Below are 20,268 nucleotides of genomic sequence, written 5' to 3' on the forward strand. Positions count from 1 at the left end.
GCTTTATGTTTATTTCTGTAACCATTTCTATCTGCCAACTCCTCATATGTGTACACATAGTTAATCAAGCTGATTCTCATCAAGTTTGGTGACCTAATTTTGGAAAAGCACCTTCAACCTCAACCTGATCAGAGGCCTAATTAACCGAAATAAGTGAAACACCTGTGTGTGGGTCTTAAGCTGCTTGTTGTAATCCCTTTAATGTCATTAGCTCGGTCACACTGTGGGTTAAAGGCCATTGACTACAGCTATACAAGCCTACCTGTCTGCCTCTGCAGTCTGTGTTCTTTGTTGTTCAGGACATTGTCAGTTTAGAGCCTGATGAGGTTTTGCTTTTAGGTTTCAAGTCGTGTTGAGGCATTGGGGCAGCAAAATGTCAAGTTGCCATCTAGTCAAAGTCAAACTGTTAAAATTAAATTTACGTCGTATGACTTCTGATGAAGAAATACCTCCAGAAAATGAAAGTACACGCTTCACAAAGTAGGTTAAAGACTGAAGTTTTTATCGACATGTTCCTTTTCTATCAGCGTAAATCAGTCAGACCTACCTCATTTGTTCACAATATTATTAGCCCTGTCAACTTGGGAGGAAATCTGTGGCTAACCTACGCTCTGAAGTGTGTGCTTTCATTTTCTGGAAGCATTTCTTCATCAGAAGTCATACAACACAGATATGTTGTGTTTTAGTATGTTACACCATGCATCTCCCACTGACATCACTACAGCTGTCACCACAGCCTGTAATGAACCGTTCTTCTTTTGTAGGTTCTTGGTTGACCCATGTTTCACCATATTTCTACAGTGGCCCAGAATGGACAAACAAACACTGGCTCCAGAGAGGGGTATTCAGTTGGTTGTGAATTAGATGATAGATGGTGATAATAAGGATACTATACTCAGCATGGCAGAACATAGCATCATGTCCAAGTTTAAAACACTGTTATCAGTCAGTAATATAAAACAGAAGTATCAACAATTTATTCTACTCCAACATTAAAATATTTCGATACTGCTTATAAATACAATATAAGTGCAGTGTGATGAGAATATTAGCAATTTCTTTCTCTTAATTAAGCATATTGATTGTTGGATAATCAGAATTAAAATGATAAGTAATAATCAATTCTGTCAAAATACGAAAGTGAGCTTTGATAGTTGAAGGTTAGGAGAAAAATGTCAAAACAATCAGCAACAACTTGCATTATACAGACACTTTATAGTGAGCACAAATCTGTAAACCAAGACACCTTGAAGGTAAGAAATAAACTCATGTAGCTCAGTGAGGTGTCATTCTGAGTGGAAATAACTTGAACTGTGTTTCGTATTTCCAGCTCAGGGAGACAAGAAAGGAATCTGGACATCAAATGTGGAAATGTTGTCCTTTCTGGACTTTTATTTAGAAATTTTTCCATCCCAACTTTCAATGGGTAGAAGGAAATGACAGGGCTGTGAATCACCATTGCAACAGTGAGAATTCCCAAACACCCACTGTACCCCGAGACATGACAGCAGGTCGAAGTGCTTTTCATTTCCTGTCAGAAACAGTCGACGTTTTCTGGAATTCAAGGCCGCCAAATGTTTCCCTCCAAACATCAGGGTGTTTTTGTTTTTTTTGACAATCCTTCAATCATTATGAAGTCTCTCAAAAGTATTTCCCATGTTGCATTTTACTCTGTTTACACAGAAACACAAAAATAACGGGCTAAGTTACAAATAGGACACGGCAAAATAGTCCGTTCATTATTCGTGGTTCACCTGTCCCACTGTGAAGCCTAAACCCTCTTTATTCAAGCCTCTCGTCCAGTCTGAAATAACTCTAAAATGGTGAGTCCTCTGGCCTTCTTCAAGAACAGCCTCTCACCGTTTCCTCTGTTCATCCCATCACATGTATGTAGAGACAGGGGAGTTATGATAAGTGCATGTCCATTTGTTAAACCCTGTTCCCTTCCTCTGCAGAGTCCATCATCATAAGTTTCTTTCTCCTTTTTCTTTGCTGTGTTGTAAATCCGTCATGAGAGCAGAAGTGATGGGGCAATAGAAGAGAGGGCGTTGTAAATGGAAGAAGATGTGTTGGAGCGGCCGACGGCGGGGCTAGAGGCCTATAGACTGCAGGGTCTGTCTCTCAGTGTTGTTGAGGTGGCCTGAGAACATGCTGTAACATGGCTGCTGGGCGAACTGTGTCAGGAAGTCTGTCAGGTAGGCCTGGGAAAAGAGGGACGATACAGTACAGAGTTAGAAAGCAATACACTGATCTCTGTCTGGAATTCAGATGAATCAAAACAGAGGTGGAGAGCTAATACAAATTCAAGTTTAGATTTACTGTACTTTTACTCGCAAAAAACTTGATTGGAGGTGTACGTTTGTAACATTTTAGTTTCAGCTGGTGAAGGTCTAAGGACCCAAATGTTGGACCTCCAATAAAGTTTTTGCAGGAATACTGTGGTGGACTTTCCCCTTCTCTCACCTATACACCTACAGTACAGACCAAAAGTTTGGACACACCTTCTCATTCAATGAGTTTCCTTTCTTTTCATGACTATTGACATTGTAGGTTCACACTGAAGGCATCAAAACTATGAATTAAAACATGTGGAAATATGTACTTAACAAAAAAGTGTAAAACAACTGAAAATACGCCTTATATTCTAGTTTCTTCAAAGTAGCCACCTTTTGCTCTGATTACTGCTTTGCACACACTCTGCATTCTCTTGATGAGCTTCAAGAGGTAGTCACCTGAAATGGTTTTGACTTCACAGGTGTGCCCTGTTAGGTTTAATAAGTGGGATTTCTTGCCTTATAAATGGGGTTGGGACCATCAGTTGTGTTGTGCAGAAGTCAGGTGGATACACAGCTGATAGTCCTACTGAATAGACTGTTAGAATTTGTATTATGGCAAGAAAAAAGCAGCTAAGTAAAGAAAAACGAGTGGCCATCATTACTTTAAGAAATGAAGGTCAGTCAGTCCGAAAAATTGGGAAAACTTTGAAAGTGTCCCCAAGTGCAGTCGCAAAAACCATCAAGCGCTACAAAGAAACTGGCTCACATGTGGACCACCCCAGGAAAGGAAGACCAAGAGTCACCTCTGCTGCGGAGGATAAGTTCATCCGAGTCACCAGCCTCAGAAATCGCAGGTTAACAGCAGCTCAGATTAGAGACCAGGTCAATGCCACACAGAGTTCTAGCAGCAGACACATCTCTAGAACAACTGTTAAGAGGAGACTGTGTGAATCAGGCCTTCATGGTAGAATAGCTGCTAGGAAACCACTGCTAAGGACAGGCAACAAGCAGAAGAGACTTGTTTGGGCTAAAGAACACAAGGAATGGACATTAGACCAATGGAAATCTGTGCTTTGGTCTGATGAGTCCAAATTTGAGATCTTTGGTTCCAACCACCGTGTCTTTGTGCGACGCAGAAAAGGTGAACGGATGGACTCTACATGCCTGGTTCCCACCATGAAGCATGGAGGAGGAGGTGTGATGGTGTGGGGGTGCTTTGCTTGTGACACTGTTGGGGATTTATTCAAAATTGAAGGCATACTGAACCAGCATGGCTACCACAGCATCTTGCAGCGGCATGCTATTCCATCCGGTTTGCGTTTAGTTGGACCATCATTTATTTTTCAACAGGACAATGACCCCAAACACACCTCCAGGCTGTGTAAGGGCTATTTGACCAAGAAGGAGAGTGATGGGGTGCTGCGCCAGATGACCTGGCCTCCACAGTCACCGGACCTGAACCCAATCGAGATGGTTTGGGGTGAGCTGGACCGCAGAGTGAAGGCAAAAGGGCCAACAAGTGCTAAGCATCTCTGGGAACTCCTTCAAGACTGTTGGAAGACCATTTCAGGTGACTACCTCTTGAAGCTCATCAAGAGAATGCCAAGAGTGTGCGAAGCAGTAATCAAAGCAAAAGGTGGCTACTTTGAAGAACCTAGAATATAAGACATATTTTCAGTTGTTTCACACTTTATTGTTAAGTATATAATTCCACATGTGTTAATTCATAGTTTTGATGCCTTCAGTGTGAATCTACAATTGTCATAGTCATGAAAATAAAGAAAACTCTTTGAATGAGAAGGTGTGTCCAAACTTTTGGTCTGTACTGTATGTACCCGTCTACAAGAAACTGAAGATGTGCACGAGCCCTTACAATCACGGTTCAGATTCACTAAATTGAGTAAAAAACAAGGATCTGATAGTGAAGCAGGTAGAAGACCGGAGTCCACAAGAGAGGGAATGGATCTGAAGTTTCTCCAGTTAGAAACACACAGTTTGCATTTTGTTGACCAAGACATTTAAGCAAGTCCTAGAAATAGCACGGCACAATCAACTTAGTTATTAATCAGATGTTGGAAGTGCAAATTGCATGCTTCATCCTCAAAGATTAATCTAACCAGGCTGGAACCATTTCAGCCTAAAGCCCCTTTATAACTGGAGCATCTTCTGATCTGATTATCACTCTCGGACAGAAAACGCTCTCTTACACTGGCGACGATGGCTGCATCTTGCCATGACGGCAGCAGCCATTCTGAACAGCCTGTTCTTCCTGGAAAGCTTTTATATCGATTTTTAAAAGACCGTAGATTTTTCACAATAAAAAATTTGTCGTAGTGCTTTAAAGTTTCATGAACCAAGAGACATTCACCTACATTTTTATGCACATTTTTATATTAGTCATTTAACATTTAAGGTTTATATCCAGGTGACTAATGGAGATATTTAAATAGAGACACTGGAACTAAAAAGTTTAAAGTGAGTGTACCTGCAGGTCAATCTGATATATGGGGTCTTTCAAAGCATCTGGATCATCCTCCTCATCATCCTCGTAATAATCATCATCTGCAAGACAAGAACACACCAGCATACGGAAGCTTAGTAACCTAAAACAACGTATAAGACAATCTACAGGAATAGCTGAGGCACTGGGGAGACACTAGTACCGTATTTGTTCGATGCGATGAGATCAGAAAGCAGCTGGCCTGCGAGCCCTTCGTCCTCCTCATCATCATCTTCACCCTCTTCCGCCTCGTTGTCCTCCCACATACCGCTGGAGTCTGAGAGAAACAACAGCTGGTGAAGGAAATGTCTGCTGTCCTATTTTTTCAGCTCAAAAAAGGAAATACAACAAATCTACAGACTGCAGGAATCCAACAGTGATTAAAGTTTATTCTGCTTAACGTTTATTGAAATCAGGACATTCTGACGATGGGAACGCTGAGCACATAGTGATAAATTGGTAAGTATTGTCAAATTGAGAGCTGAGACTGGTACAGGAAATAAATACACAAAAATAAAGGCTTGCAGAACAGAGGTTTCAATTTAGGCTGACATCTTGTTTCCTCTCAATAATTTCATACAAGCGATACCACAGGCACAGAGTCTAGATGCAAGGTCAATCCACTCAATACTGTTCATCAAAAAGCCTTCTTGTTATATATTTTCACCTTGGCTCCAGTCTGCTGCATTTGCCCTGCTGGTGTTTGCCTCCACGACCGTCGACAGCTCATTGATGATCAATTTAAAGATCTTCACTAGCAAAGGAATGTTGGTCCACCTCTCTGGGTCTGTGGAGGAGGAAGAACATTAATTCAACATTACCAACACGCACTGTTTTGTGGTAGATATCCTAATAATGCTGTATGGATGTTAAGTGTTTGTTGAAACTCAAGCAGCCTGTGTGAAAAAGTATCTATAAAAAAGGTATTTATCTAATGTGTTGATGGGTTCATCTCTCTAAGGGATTTGGAGCCTTACTCTTGGCAGCTTTGGAGCGTGTGCGAATGCCGTCTTCAGGGCTGTAGATCTCTTCTCCCTTCACAACAATGTCCTGCAGACGTTTGTCGTCAGTGTTGAGACCGTGCTGCAGCAGCTTACAGAGAGCCACCGTGCTGCAGGAAAAAAACAGATGACAAAATTTTGAGATATGTGACAAGAGTGGAGAAAAGAAGGAAATAGTTGAAGGCTTTTAAGAAGCCCTCTTATGTCATTTTTAGAGCTATACTGGAAGCAGAAACTGTCAATCAAAGTGGAAGATTAAACGCAATGTCACTGATGCCAAGTACCCTAAAGCAGGCACAACCAGAATCATCCAATTGCAGAGCTGCAGTGCCAGCTGTTTCAATCTAAAGGCTGAGTTAAAATAACTAGTTTGTGAGACATCAGGAGGCAAAAGTGTTCAGCTGCACTTGAACTTTAACGTTTTCATATGGTCTCTCCTGGAAGGCATTTTCTAGTGTTGCACTCATTTGTACACGACAAAAGTGAGAGAAATTTTGGTGTAAATAATGAAAAGAAAAAAAATCTTGCCGACACACAGCTGACCAATCAGTGTGTGAAGTGGGTGTGAATAATGGATTCTCAGTTTGCATGATGATGTGGTCGACAGATAGCAATGGGAATGGATAAGATCTTATTGATGCCAATATCTTTAATATACCTATTTTCAGCCTCAATGCAACCGTTTTATCGTGTCTGTGTCTGAACACAGTGTAGAAACAGAGTTAAAAAAAAAGGCATGCATCTGATCAAATTATCATTCTCAATTCCCATTCTTATTTACAGAGGATGCTGAGCCACCGCTAGCACTTGAAAGCTACAGAGAAATCGCTAACTTCAACTTTAGGTCATTGTGGGTCAATTATTTTTAGAAACAAAGGATTAATGAAAATCTGGTCTAACCTGACTTTACCCTCGTACTGTCCATAGAAGAGGTGCTGCCTGCTCATCCACTCTGTCATGACAAACTCCAGGGCAGGTTTCCCTGTTGGACCAGGCAGACTGCACAAGAACTCCAACAGAGGCTCCAGCTGGGAGTGAACCAGGTGGGCGAACACCATGATCAGAGACTACAGAGAACAGGACAGGAGAATTAATCAAGTAGTAAAGGTAACTGCACCATCAACAAATAAAGACCAGGTTATCAAACACGTCACAAGCTCATCTGATGGTTCAGCCTCCTCATACCTGCATGACACTCAGAGTCTCAGCTTGCTGCATCTTGCTCAGAATTGCTCGGAGGATCTGGTCCAGCTGTTCCCCGAGCTCGGTTCCTGCCCGGGAGATCAGAGTGGACACCAACCTGCCCACAAAGGCAGCCGTGAACTCTGAGGTCCGAGGGTCCAGCAGCTGGTTGACCACCTGCATGACGTACCAGAGGCCGCTGTTCCCCTGCTCGTCCCTCCACTGAGCGATTTGCTCGAGGGCGACAGAGACGTACGCTCGCAGACACTCGCCACCGTTCTTTAGAGGAGAGGGGAGGGAAGTGATGAAAGAGAGCGGAGTTAGACTGTAGAGGAGGTTACACATAATTTAGTTTTTAATTGAATATCTATTCGTATTATTACAAAAAAAACCCCAACAACTTTGGTTTACCTGCATTATCGTGTTGTCATCGGTGCGTAAGGTGCACTGTGCCACCACAGGAAACGCCTGACACACCAGCATCTCTGAGAGAGGGGATTTGGTGTTTCGGACGACTGTGGTCAGGATGTCTATTGACGTCTGTGGTACGGACAGAGGAGAAGTAAAGTGGTCACATTTAATTGTGAATCTCATGCATGTCAATGCTGAGTCATTATTTCACAGGATTAGAAGCAAAGCACCGGGTGAGCAGGACATTAGGAACTTATGCGGTTGCTGATGGACATTATTTAATCATCTTAATGCCAACACTGGAATATACAGCATGAGCAAATGCAAAGGAAGCATAATAAACTGACTAGACTGTAAAATGCAAATTTAGAAGCCATCAAGTTTATATGCTTATTAGTTGATTGACTGGTACACAAGGCTCCTACATCTTTACATCATCACTTTTCAAGCATACTTTAGGTGCATTTACAAGCTTTTACAGCACCTTGGGACAAAAGATAAAGTACTTTGGTATGAAAACCTGAATCTAATTTAACTAAGTATCCTGTTTCATAAATACAAGACTGGCATTTGTATTGCAGACCACTAAAACCGGATGATACAAATCGTCAACCAAGAAGTCCCAGAGGGAATTTGGATATCCGACTTACTTTATTTTTAAAGCAAAAAGTGAACTATTGGGACGCGCCCATAGCTCATTTGGTAGAGCATGTGGTTCATGTACAGTGGCTCTGTCCTCACTGCAGCGGCCCAGGTTCGATTCTAGCCTGTGGCCCTATACTGCACCACATTACAATGCAAGAGTTTTCAAGGTTTTCCAGCACTTCATCACGAGATGAGATCAATGAATATGGATGGAGGCAGGAGCTGACACCATCAGAAGTATGAAGCTGGACAAAGTACAAGGACAACCGTTACAGGCCCCACTCATCATCAACATCTCCGACAATCAGGGGGAAAAGTTGGCATGAGACAGAAGCTTGCCTGTAGTTTTTCTAGGACATCGTGTTATGGACCAAAGAAGTGCAGAATAACTGACCTCATCACTGTTAGGCTTACTGTGCCACCCTTTCTTTCTACACTTCTATGTCTTTTTGTGGCCCTGTATACTTACAGCACACAGTCCAGAGGGAATCTTGTCTGGCGGAGCCTGCATGATGCTGACCAGTGTGGGGATGAGACGCATCTGCATGGGGCCCTGGCAGCCTTCGATCTGAGCCAGTTCTTTAAAGATGTCCTGAGCTAGGGACGCCACCACAGGGTCTGAGGAGAAGAGAGGAGACAAATCAAATATATGCGTCTCTTAACTGAACACGTCTATGTCTTCTCAAGGAAACATGTTTTTTTCCCTTACTGATTCCAGCTTATCCATGTCAAAGTATTACAGACAAGCTGGACAATTTAAAGTCCCAAGTCTTGAAAGAAAAGAAAATGTTTGGTGTGCATGTAGCATTACAGCCTGACAGAGGATGTGGTCAGAGGAGACGCACCATTGTTATATTTAAGGAAAATGGCAATGGTGAGGGGGCAGATCTTGTTCTCGGCGTTGGTGGTGAAGGCCGGGTCGACGGTGCAAACGATGCACAGGGTCTCCATGACGAGGGTGAGCACCTCGGAGCTGAACTGGGCAGCGAGTTGGACCAGTCCCTCGAGGATGCTGGGGAGGAAGGGCTGAAGGACGTGGGTGCTCTCCGACAGCTTCAGCTGATCACAATACCTGGAGAAAGACATGGATAGTTGGCGTCAATGAAGAGACTGTATCAACTCAACATTTATATAACTTTATCATTAATTAGTGACACTTTTAAACTCTTGAAATGCTTATTGAAAGGTTGGGATTCATATTGTGTTATCTGCAAATTTTTCAGTCTTTTATGCATTTAGGAAAAATACATTCTTAATACCCGTGAAATGTTTTTCAAAATGCTTGAAGTGTTGATTCCTGATAGAGAATGTGTTCAGCTACTAACTCAGCCAGTGTTTAGATGGACTGATAAGTTTTCCCAGACTATAGCCTGTTAGCACTGCATTTAAAATCACGGCTTGCTCACCCCCAAATGGCCCTGACTGCCGAGATGCGGACAGATGGTGGCTGGCTGTCGTGGAGGCCGCTGACGGTAGCTTGGAGGAACTGCTGGATGAGCTCAGGAGACATGGCGGCTGTGAATCGACTGGCCGCCCACAAAGCTCGACCGAGGAGGAACGGAGACGCCGCTGGTCAAGAGAAAACAAAAACAAGAGGCAGCAGAGAAGAACAAGTGAATAGAAGCAACAGTGAGGCAGTTATTTCGCACGACACTGTGATGTCTTTCCAATCCGCTAATGATCTTGTCTGTCTATTTATAGTAATGTGTTCCCCGTGAGACATTGAGTCACTTTCAAAAGGGAACGTCAGAGTAATTCGATTTCTTTATAAACGGGGTCAGTTTAGGACTCACCTGCCAAGTTGAGATCAGCGAGGATAACACTGGCCAGGAAACCATGCATGTCAAACTGGATACGACCGTTCTTCACGTTCTCTGTGATGATTGTTTTGACAGAGCCGAGGGCCAACATGCAGGCCTCATGGATCTTCCACCTGGTTAAATGAACAATTACTTTTCTGACTTAAAAGCACAGGTCTGCACAGATCAAATCAAACACAACAAAAGCTGTACATTTAGAGATTTTGTCTTCAATTACAGCAGGAATGTCTCTCAAATTCAACAAAGTTTTCAGACCAGACACTGGGATGCAGTCAGAGTCTGTGTTTCTCCTCACCAGTGCTCATTGCCACTGTTTTTAGCTTGCTCTGCCTCCTGGAGGTGTCTGGTCGCCGCCGCTGCCAGCGCTGCTGCGCTCTCATTCTGAAACTCTGCGGCAACAGCCTGAAAGCAGAGGTCAAAGGTTACCATCGTCATACACACTCTCACGGCTGCAAAGTGAGCTGTTGAGCAGAGTTGCTGCAGCAAACTTATACATGCTGGACATTTGTGACCCTTGTTTGACACGTGACTGCACTACTCAGCATTTCTATGATTCAACACCGCATAGAAAAAGCTCTGTTCATGAGTAAACATCCATTTTCAGTCCGTTTCAAGGACTAAGGCAACGTGGTTCAACAGATGCCTCGAGTCTTTGTGGAGGGTGTATGTGTAGGAGAAGAAAAGGGAGCGCAAGGAGGTGTTTTCTCGTGAATTATGTGTAGAAACCTGGCAGGCATGAATGTCCTTCCACCCTCTGCAGACCTGACTGAGCAAAATATTACCGAAAAGATAAGATTTTAATTTTACCCAGTTCCTCATGCATTTTGTCTGGAAACTAATATGCAAACTGACTTGCTCATCACACAAAAAATGGGTTCCATTTAAGAGAAGAGAAGCACTTTGTGTGAATACGGTGAAGATATCAGTGAGATGAGATGTCTTGCTCTCTCCTCTCCGACAGAGAGTTGACACACACACACACACACACACACACACACACACACACACACACACACACACACACACACACACACACACACACACACACACACACACACACACACACACACACACACACACACACACACACACACACACACACACACACACACAGCTGTAGTGACCACATCTATATTTTTTCAAAGTATTGTATTGAAATTAGAAATTCCAGTTTCATGACAACACTAATTCTTGGTTTGGTCGTGGCAGAGGGGAAAAAATACAAATATGGTTGTCTTAAAGTTCGGATTTCATTTGTGTTTACAAAGACACTAAGAGCTGTAGGCATGGATCTGATAGACTGACAGGTTGTTTTATGGACATTGATTGGACAGTTTTGGTGACTGTCATCCTACATCATCAGTGACTGACAGCAGGTCCATCTGCTCTGGTGTCACAAATAGCAGCTGGACCTCGTTTATCATAAATAGTGACGGTAACAGAAAGAAAAAGAAAAAAAGAGCCATTTTGTACCCTTATATCACGGGAGGATAGTTTTTGTGTGGTTCTAACATTTACCTCGTTTCCCTCATTTTTTTTATTGCAGAACTGCTACATTACATGGACGACACAAGCTAAACTAACATCTGGTTTAACTACTTTTATTAACTTTCTGATTAATCACACGTTGACATGCCTATGTTTGACCATGCTTACAACAAAATTTTGTATAGTTATTGCCTATACATTACTTTTACAGATCAGTACACTGTTTTCTTATAAAGACTTTTTGGTCCACACCAAAGTTTGATTGACAGCTTTCACACCAGCCCAAAGAGGCTGACTGAACTGAAGCGAACAGTTCAGGTGCAGTAAGCAGCCTAAGATTACCTTCTTTGGCTAGAGGTGATTTGTTGTGAATTTTGCAATAAGATGTTTTCTCTCACCAGCAGCAGGTCCTGAGCAGAGATCCTGACAGAGTAGGAGAAGGTGTCGTCATCCTCATCCTCTACAAACTGCTGCGGGTTAGCTGTCCACACTTTGATCTGAAGAAACAAGAGGACAAACAATCAGACCTGACACCAGTGATTCACCGTAAATACACACACTGTATTTACTCATACTGCTATATAAGCACCCTCACCTGATCCTCAGTGATCTGCATGTACAGGATGATGTAGTAGATGAGTTCGGGCAGGGCTTTCTTCACTGTGCTCTTGAACTTGTTGTTCTCCAGCAGCGTGTGCACAAACTCAAAGATGCTGAACACCAGATTCTCAAATCCCAAAACCTCACCTGCAGAAATGAGCCAATAATACCTTATTAGATTTCAAAAAGGGGCTTTGGCAATAAAAACCCTCAAAGTCTGTGTACAAACAGATGAAAGAAAAATAAGTCAGGATGATGTGAACTCTGCTCACCATCTGAGTCAACAGGATCATCCACTTCCTCTGTGTAGTTGACTTCTGTCCTCACATAAGTGAACATTTGGGTTAAGGAATACTAAAAAGAACATTTTCAGTCTCTTTAGCTTTCATTTGTTTCTCTCGCTAGTACTCATCTCACAGGATTTTTACAGTCTTACTATCCGCTTCACCCAGTCTGACAAAGTTTATTTCAGAAGTAGGTTTTGGAGTCTACAGTATGTATGTCTCCACATGAAAGCTTTTGATTTTGCTGAGTAAGCAGGTCACTTCCGGGCAACAGCATGAGTTGCTGAACTGAGGTGGATTTCAGTGGTTTTGAGACGATGTTCTGTAACCAAAAGCCCACAAAACCTCACAAGTGTCTGAGACAAATGTCCAAAAGGAAGTAAAACCTCTGGTTATATGTTTTTTTCCACCACAAATGGAAAAATTTTTTTGCTCACTGGTCTTAACAACGCTTTTACAATGCAACAGAGTCGTAACTAAAGATAATTTTCAAATCAATTAATCGTGAAAAGTGGCAGATTTATCAATTTATTGCTTAGTCTATAAAATGTCAAATGCTCATCACAATTTCCCAGAGCCATTAAGTGCCTTCTTCAAATTGCTTATTCTGTCCAAACAGCAGTCCAAAACCTTCGTTTGCGGTCATAAATGCCAAAAAAGCAACAAATCCTCACTTTAAAGAAGCTGCAATTGACTAATCATCAACAACACTAACAGCAGGAGGAACTTGTGAAGGATATAAAGCTGCACTTTCGGTCAGTGTATTCCACACAATGGGTAAAATCTGCTGCATGGAGGACACCATGGGTTTGGGGAAGTTCTTCACCAACGCTGTTACTGCCTGATGAAGAAGGGGAAATATGAATTAAAAACCTTAAGCGAGACACTGCATTTGCAAAATATTTAAAAATTACTTCTCTCATCTTGTTTCTTGAGTGAATAAATAATAAAATTGACAAATTTGCAACTGCAAATAGATTTACTTTATTTCCCTCCAAACTGTATCTTCTTCTCTCCTCCACAGTTAAACATAGAAGGTTCCCTTCAGAGTTTGAGATACTTTAGAGTCACACTTAACAACTACTCAATGACTCTTCTCAGTCTCTCACCTTGAGGACTTCCATTTTGAGACCGCTGTCAGATGAGGGTCCATCAGGCATCTGCAGAGCCTGCACAAATGCTTCTGTGAACTGCTGCACCACGGGGAAGATCAACGCTTTGGCTGCACCCTATACAGGAGGTTCAGTAAATACAACTGTGATACTACAGCAAACCTGCAAAACATTTCACAAACACTGATTTAAGAGAAAACCCAAACACACTATCATCAGTTGTATTTTTTTTGAGAAATGATCTCTTTCAAAGTAAATTACTAACTGTTTCCATGGCAAAAGACAGTAACTTAAAAGTAAAAAAAGGTCCATTATATAAATATGTAATTATTCATATAATATCTGAAGAAATCATCATGTCTTGTTGTAACTGTCTCACCTTCTCGAGCTCTTCAATAGCACAGATGAGGTTGGCACAGGTTGTAAATATCTCCACTGCTCTGGATCGAGTACGAATACTGTACACCTGAAACGGTTCAGATCATCATTTAAGACGACTCAAACTTCATGCCAAAAACAGTGCAGAACAATGAGAGATATCAGCAACATGATGAAGTACAGTTGCTACGAGTAGTTAACTAAAAATAATACAGTGACTGTTTTCTTCATTCGGCATAGTTTCACTATAAGATAAGAGTTGTGGTCATACCTCGGCCATGGTGAAGATCTTGTACATTTCAGGTAAGATAACTGGAGCCACCAGCGGCATCTGAGTATCCGTCACTTCCCGAGTAAACTCTGGACATATAAGACAGCTTGTTACAAAACATAAAGACTTAAAATGATTTAAGCTTTTATTTAAGAAAAGTTATTACTTTACATTTTTTTGATTTTTGTCTCAAATGTTTCCTTCTGTTGAGGTTAGAATAGAGTACCGCGGGAATGAGTCAGTTATTTTCAAAGTTGTTTTAATGAGGTTTTTGGTTAAACACCTGAAATAAGTCTGCGGTTAACACAAGCTTTGGAGGCTGTGTCCACAATAGAAAAAAACGGTGCACGTGTGTCTTGATAGCCGCTGTTGTATGATACATTGCGCCTCTGTGGTTTACTATCTGTTTGTTTTTTTTAATCTGACATCGAGACATCAGAGCAAGAATGATGTGGGTGCATGACGAGATCCGTAGGAGACAAAAATACATTGATTATTATCGCCTAGGCCAGGATCACAGTCATAACACTGGTTGGTTCATGTGTGCAGATTATCTTGCTGAACAAAATGTGAAGAATCATAAACTTGTGTTTGCCACAGAGCTTATTTTCTGCAATAATCCAATTGTGAAATCTTACAGGCTTTGTGTTGAGGTAACCTGGTCTGCTCTCTATCAACAAAAGATGCAAAATGTGAAACAAGACAAAAAGAACAAGTTCTCAAAAGCAATCCGATGGTAGAAAACATGACGGTAACAGATTTTAGAGGATGTACATTTACAGCTTTGGTGTGTGTATGTTTCATTATTTACCTGTGAGGACCCTCATGGCCCCATGAACAGCATTGACATCTCCGCTAACCAGCATCTCCATCAGCAGGGTGAACAGCTGCGGCCAGGCCTCGGGCCAGTCCCAGTGGGCGATGGCCGACACGGCGTACGCAACACTGGAGCGGACTTTGCTGATCGCCTCTCGCAGACCGCTGGGCAGCAGCCCTCTAATAGCAGCTTTAGCCTTGATGGGGACACCAGAGTTTGACAACATTCAGCACAAAAAGTCCTCTGAGGTCAAATTAAAAGAGAAAAGAGAGCTTTTGCAGAACAGATGTATCCAAGGTGAGGACATGTTTACCTGATCTGTAGTTTCAGGAGGCCTGAACTTCTCTGACTGGGAACACCAGTGAGTCTCCACATACTGCTTCAGGATAACTGATGCCAACTGTAATCACAGTCAGGACAACGCATGAGCTGATCATGATCAATAATGTCTGAAGAACTGTGATATGCATGTGTAGACTGGGCTATGCTCACCTGACGGATTGCAAGAGCTCCCTGAGGATCAACTGTGAGTTCTGCCAGGTGAACGCCAAACTCTACAAGTCAGCAAAAAAAATAATTAAGACCAAAAATCAGAGAGCTCAGATCATGCAGAGAATTATACAGTTCTAAAGAGTCGCATGAGGAACAGGAACTGAACAAGGGTGGAAAGCAAAGGCAAATTAACACGGATCTATCTGCACAAACAAATGCTGACTCTGCTTTTGACGATGCGCCTACTAAATGCAAACTTCAATAAATTTAGTGTATATGTTCTTTTGTAGTGGCAAATGTTGCTGTTTTTAAGTTATCATCATTCGTTTTCCTAGGAAGATTAAATAGCTGCAGCAATGACACATGACACAGATGCACGGTGTGATGCCAAGATAAAAAAGAAACAAACAAACACATAAAGCCAGAGCATATTTGAGGAACAATAGTCTCTAAGCTGGAACTAAATATTGTAAATACTGTACTGCAATAAAGGACAACGACTGTGTAATTTGGTTCAAAGGCTAAACACATCCCAATAATCCACTGAGGTACAAAGCTAACAGACACTATGGATTGAACCTGGGCTGACAGGCATGCAGAGAGATTAACACACAGTTCAGGATCAGCATCAACCTCAGTTCTGAACCCGCTCTCTCCGACCGGGTTTTACTAAGAGTGACATCAGGCGCCAGAAGACAATGTTAATGCTGACAATCCTACAAAGTGGCTGCCTTAGAAAGGGGCCAGCGGAAAGGGCCGGCCTCGCTGCGACGCTGCAGTACAGCCGACACACAGTGTGGACAATTAGCCTTTCACCAGGGCACGAGGATCGCAGGACAGACAATGGGAAGTCTGGTGGAGGATAAGCTACAGCCACTAGGTACTGTATCCATCTGTCCCATATCAAAAAAGAACATGATGGGTTATGGGTATTATTTCTCCAAAACACCAACTGTCATCAATTGTTTACCTCAGACATAATGTTAAGTTGATGTCCAAGGTGCTTGTAAAGTCCATTTGAGACATTCAATGTAAGGTTTATCAACTGTTTTTTGTACTTATTCAAGTTGTTCGGGGCTTTATATTTGCTTCCTAATACTTTCACTGTTTTTATTTCATTGTTAAACTAAGAGACAAGGTGCCACCATGGTGGTATCCTTTTACATTCATGTCTTAATAATAATAATAATAATAAACTTTGTTTCTATAACACCTTTCAAAACCAAAGCAGAACAAGAAGACAAATTGATGGGGTCAAAACATTTATGTTAACTAAGTCGACACAAGTTGGAATGGAGGAGGGGCAGGAAGAAAGAAAGAGCCTATCGTGGGCCGTTATTGCAGTAATGCACATGGTGAGATAAAGTTTATGTAGGAATACTTTATATTCAGTAATTAATATGGGCATGGACTGATGATTGACATAATGTCTCAGAGTATCCGGGTACTTCTGCTTTGCCCTCCAGTAACAACAAAGATAATAGGGATGCATGATTTATACGGATAATGGGAATGTAAAAACTCCAATACAGTAGGTGACTTTTTGCACCTTGAAAGTTGGTTTGCGACCCACAAATAAACACAGAGCAGAAGAAAGAGAAGAAGAAGAAGCAGGGCAGCCCGGTGTGCTCATGACCTCAAACTGCTGCATCTGGGTAGAGTCACGTAGTACAGACTATAGAGCCAAACATGCTGTCGTCGATGTGGAGTAGAGCCAGACCAGCAGATAGGCTTATCACAGATACATCAGCTTATATGTTGGCCGATAAGAAAACGTTTAGTGATTATAATGCAAAAAAAGATGCAGGGGGTCAATTATAATTATTAAACTCCTATTGAAGTTTACCGTTTTAATTGCACTGATGCTGTTTAGGAAAAAGTTGATTGTTAAATTATAAAATATCCTGTCTCTGTTACAATCTTTGTCACAACTGTTTAATAACCACAGTTTAGGGATCTCAGCAAAAAATGTATGTATATCAGCCTATATATCGATATAGGAATTTAAGACACCCTAATATTAGTACTGCCCCCAGAAATGTAGTATCGGTCAACAGGGTTAGGGTCAAGCTGGATCGAAAAATTAGTCGTCTCTCCATCCACTACCATACAAACTTTTTTGAAACAAGGTCCCGTGGAGCACACCGGACGAGGCTCGACTTCAGCTCTCTATGTGGATGTTTGTTTCTTGTCTATACAGTTTTCGAGGAAAACATCACAACTGCAATTTGCAACCCGTGTTCGATAAGAGCTCAGAGGTGAGCTTAAAAGTTTTAACACAACAAATGTTATTAGAGCTTTTTCAGGCTTTCATCGATACCAGTCTATCAGTCTACCAGTATCAGCCATGAGACGCAAGTTATCCACCTCATTCATGCCTTAAAGTTTATCCTCTTTGTCTGTCCCTCTTCCATGTGTACCCTGATGGTGCTGATGTTGATGGAGCTGGCAGGATGTAAGGCGGGAGAGGCTCCTGGGAGACAACTTCGCGGGAAAATCTGTCATCGGGCATTTGACGGTTCCCATAGCAACAGCGGGAAAAAAATGAATATTTAAGCAAATTAAATGGGAGTAATCTAAGTTTTGGGCTCACTAGAAGCCAGCAGCATCTCACCCACTGTCGCTCATAAGATGTATAAAGTATTTTTTTAGCAGCAGCCGGTTCAGGATGCTAACTGTCGGCCGTTGCTGTCATCTCCCCCCTTTTCCAAGTGACGTTGTTAAGTTCCAAAGCGCTCGAGACCAGGAAAGGTGCGTGCCTAGCTAGTAGCTTCAGATTTGTGTCCATATATTAGCTATATTCTCGCACATACCTCACAAGTACGCTTAAATAAACGATAACCGGATGTTTTTACAGAGGCAGAAGGGTAAGTATCGTCCACCCTGTTGCTGTGCTGCTGGGGCCGGGGTCCACACAGTCCCCCCCATGTGCTTAACATAACTTCCTCCCTAGCTAACGTTAATGATTATACTCGTGGGGACGGTTAGCTGTGACTTCTCCGATAACTGCAGTTTGAACAACACTGAGCAGATAACACCCGGAGCTGAGGTGAGGACGACACGTTTTTAAGCTAACTTGGTCATCACTAACTTCTGGAAATACGGCCTAACGTTAGCAACTCGGAGCCAAGACAGTAACCCCGGCTAACGCGGTGTGACTGTTAGCTACTTCTCAGCCTAGCAAAAACAAAGTTAGCCCCGGTGGAGGAAGGAGACAGCTGTCCGCATGTCCCCTTCGGAGGCCCACGCTGATGATGAGTGAGGACACCGGGCAGCTAGCCGCCGATAACTCCTCAAACTAGCGTTCACAAACTACCCCCCCACTCACCCTCTGTCACTTCCAGCACTTTGATCTGCTCCTCCGCGGCGGCGCGCACTTCTTGAACCGGGGACAGGATGGCCGTCAGCGTCTCGATCAGAGCCTCTTTCAGTCCTTGCTGGACCGGGCCGGCGGCCGGACCGGGCCGAGCACTACCCGCTGCACTCATGCCTGCTGTGTTTTCACCCGCAGCCCGCTACAGAGTCAGTCCGACCACCACCACCACCCGGGGAGGAGCAGAGAGCCACAGCCACAGACGCGAAGCGCGCCAATGCATGGAAACGTGGAGGCGGGGTTTTGCCGGAGGAAGCACATTTAGTCGTCCGGTTCGGCCCACGTGTTTTTTTTGGGGTCTGTTTTTGTTTTTAAACCTCTGGCGTCCTCTTGTGGAGCGGGGGAAAATTACACCACTCAACATTAGTAAGGGATATTTTAGTGTTTCACTTGATTGTTTATTCTGTTTTTGACTTTTATTGCATATCCATGCACATGCACATATGCACCCATATCCCAATATCCCTAACTAATTTTGAGTAGTGTATTTATTCATGCCTCTTCTATAAGACTGCAGGATAATACGCACAAAACAGTTCGCCTCTTACAGCCTGTAAGGTTTTAGCCAAGGGTTGCTGCATGCACAGTACCCTGGGTATTGACAACACAAATCCATAGATGGTGACTACATTTCAAAATAAGGTATTCATTTGCTTCCATACATAATAAATGTATTAATAAATTACCAGTAGTGGATTATGTTTCCACCCAGGGTATTGTGCATGCAGCAACCGTTGGCTAAAACCTTACAGACTGTTTTGTGTGTATAAGGCCGCAAAATATTATCTTGTAGTCTTACAGAAGAAGCTTTGAATAAATACACTACTAAAAATTAGTTAGGGATATTGTAGTGTTTCACTTGCTTGTTTATTCTGTGTCATATCTGAATTTATATTTTGTGTTTTGTGAATTTAAAAAAATATATATATATTTTTACTCTCATTGCATATCCATGCACATGCACCCATATCCCAATATCCCTATCTAATTTTGAGTGGTGTATATACTCAACTCCTATCTGCAATATGACTCTAGTTTGTTACCACTATGGAAGCAAATCATTGAGTTAATGAAGATTTAGAAAAATTCAAATAAGACTATTGAAAATGGAAGACAATAGGACCACACAAATCCATAGATAGTGACTAAATTTCAAAATACGGTATTCACTTGCCTTGTCAAATCTTTGTGGCCATTTTTTGCTTCCATACATAACCAATGTAGTAATAAAATACCAGGAAAGTGGATTATGTTTCCACCTACATGTATGGTGTCGTAACCGTTGGCTAAAACCTTACAGGCTGTAAGACTGTTTTGTGCGTAAAAGGCTTCAAAACATTGTCTTGCAGTCTTATAGGTTATTGACAAATCACACGTTAGAAATCTGCTGCTGCACTACTCTCTACAGATCAAAAGTTTTGCCTTTGAGAGGCATGTAAAACACCTGCTGTAGGTTGTAGCCATAAGTGCCAATATACAATATACAGCCAAATGTATGCTGACATCCCTTTTTGTGTACTTCTGGGCTGTTTTTCATGATTTGGACAAAATCCCTTTAGTTCCCATTAAAGGATCTCAGGGCTTCCAGAGACTTGGATTATGCTGGGCGAGCTTTAAG

At 42.2% G+C, this 20,268-nt stretch overlaps 1 protein-coding gene across 1 annotated transcript; it reads right to left on the bottom strand.

Moving 5' to 3' along the window:
* Positions 1–1,364: 1,364 nt before the first annotated feature.
* Positions 1,365–18,896, bottom strand: ipo9 (importin 9). Its single transcript, XM_084347795.1, has 24 exons — positions 18,606–18,896; positions 15,278–15,339; positions 15,099–15,185; positions 14,780–14,981; positions 13,969–14,057; positions 13,699–13,785; positions 13,317–13,436; positions 12,948–13,048; positions 12,196–12,254; positions 11,919–12,070; positions 11,722–11,820; positions 10,131–10,237; positions 9,809–9,948; positions 9,422–9,584; positions 8,861–9,087; positions 8,485–8,633; positions 7,371–7,499; positions 6,963–7,238; positions 6,678–6,844; positions 5,754–5,887; positions 5,444–5,563; positions 4,940–5,053; positions 4,762–4,838; positions 1,365–2,201 (listed from the first exon to the last, which is right to left on the bottom strand). Exons 1-24 carry the CDS (start codon positions 18,763–18,765, stop codon positions 2,091–2,093), a joined length of 3,132 nt encoding a protein of 1,043 aa, XP_084203921.1. The 5' UTR covers positions 18,766–18,896; the 3' UTR covers positions 1,365–2,090.
* Between the last annotated feature and the right edge of the window lie 1,372 nt (positions 18,897–20,268).

The sequence above is a fragment of the Pagrus pagrus genome (genome assembly GCF_965226575.1).
Source record: "Pagrus pagrus genome assembly, chromosome: 3".
Lineage (NCBI taxonomy): Eukaryota > Metazoa > Chordata > Actinopteri > Spariformes > Sparidae > Pagrus > Pagrus pagrus.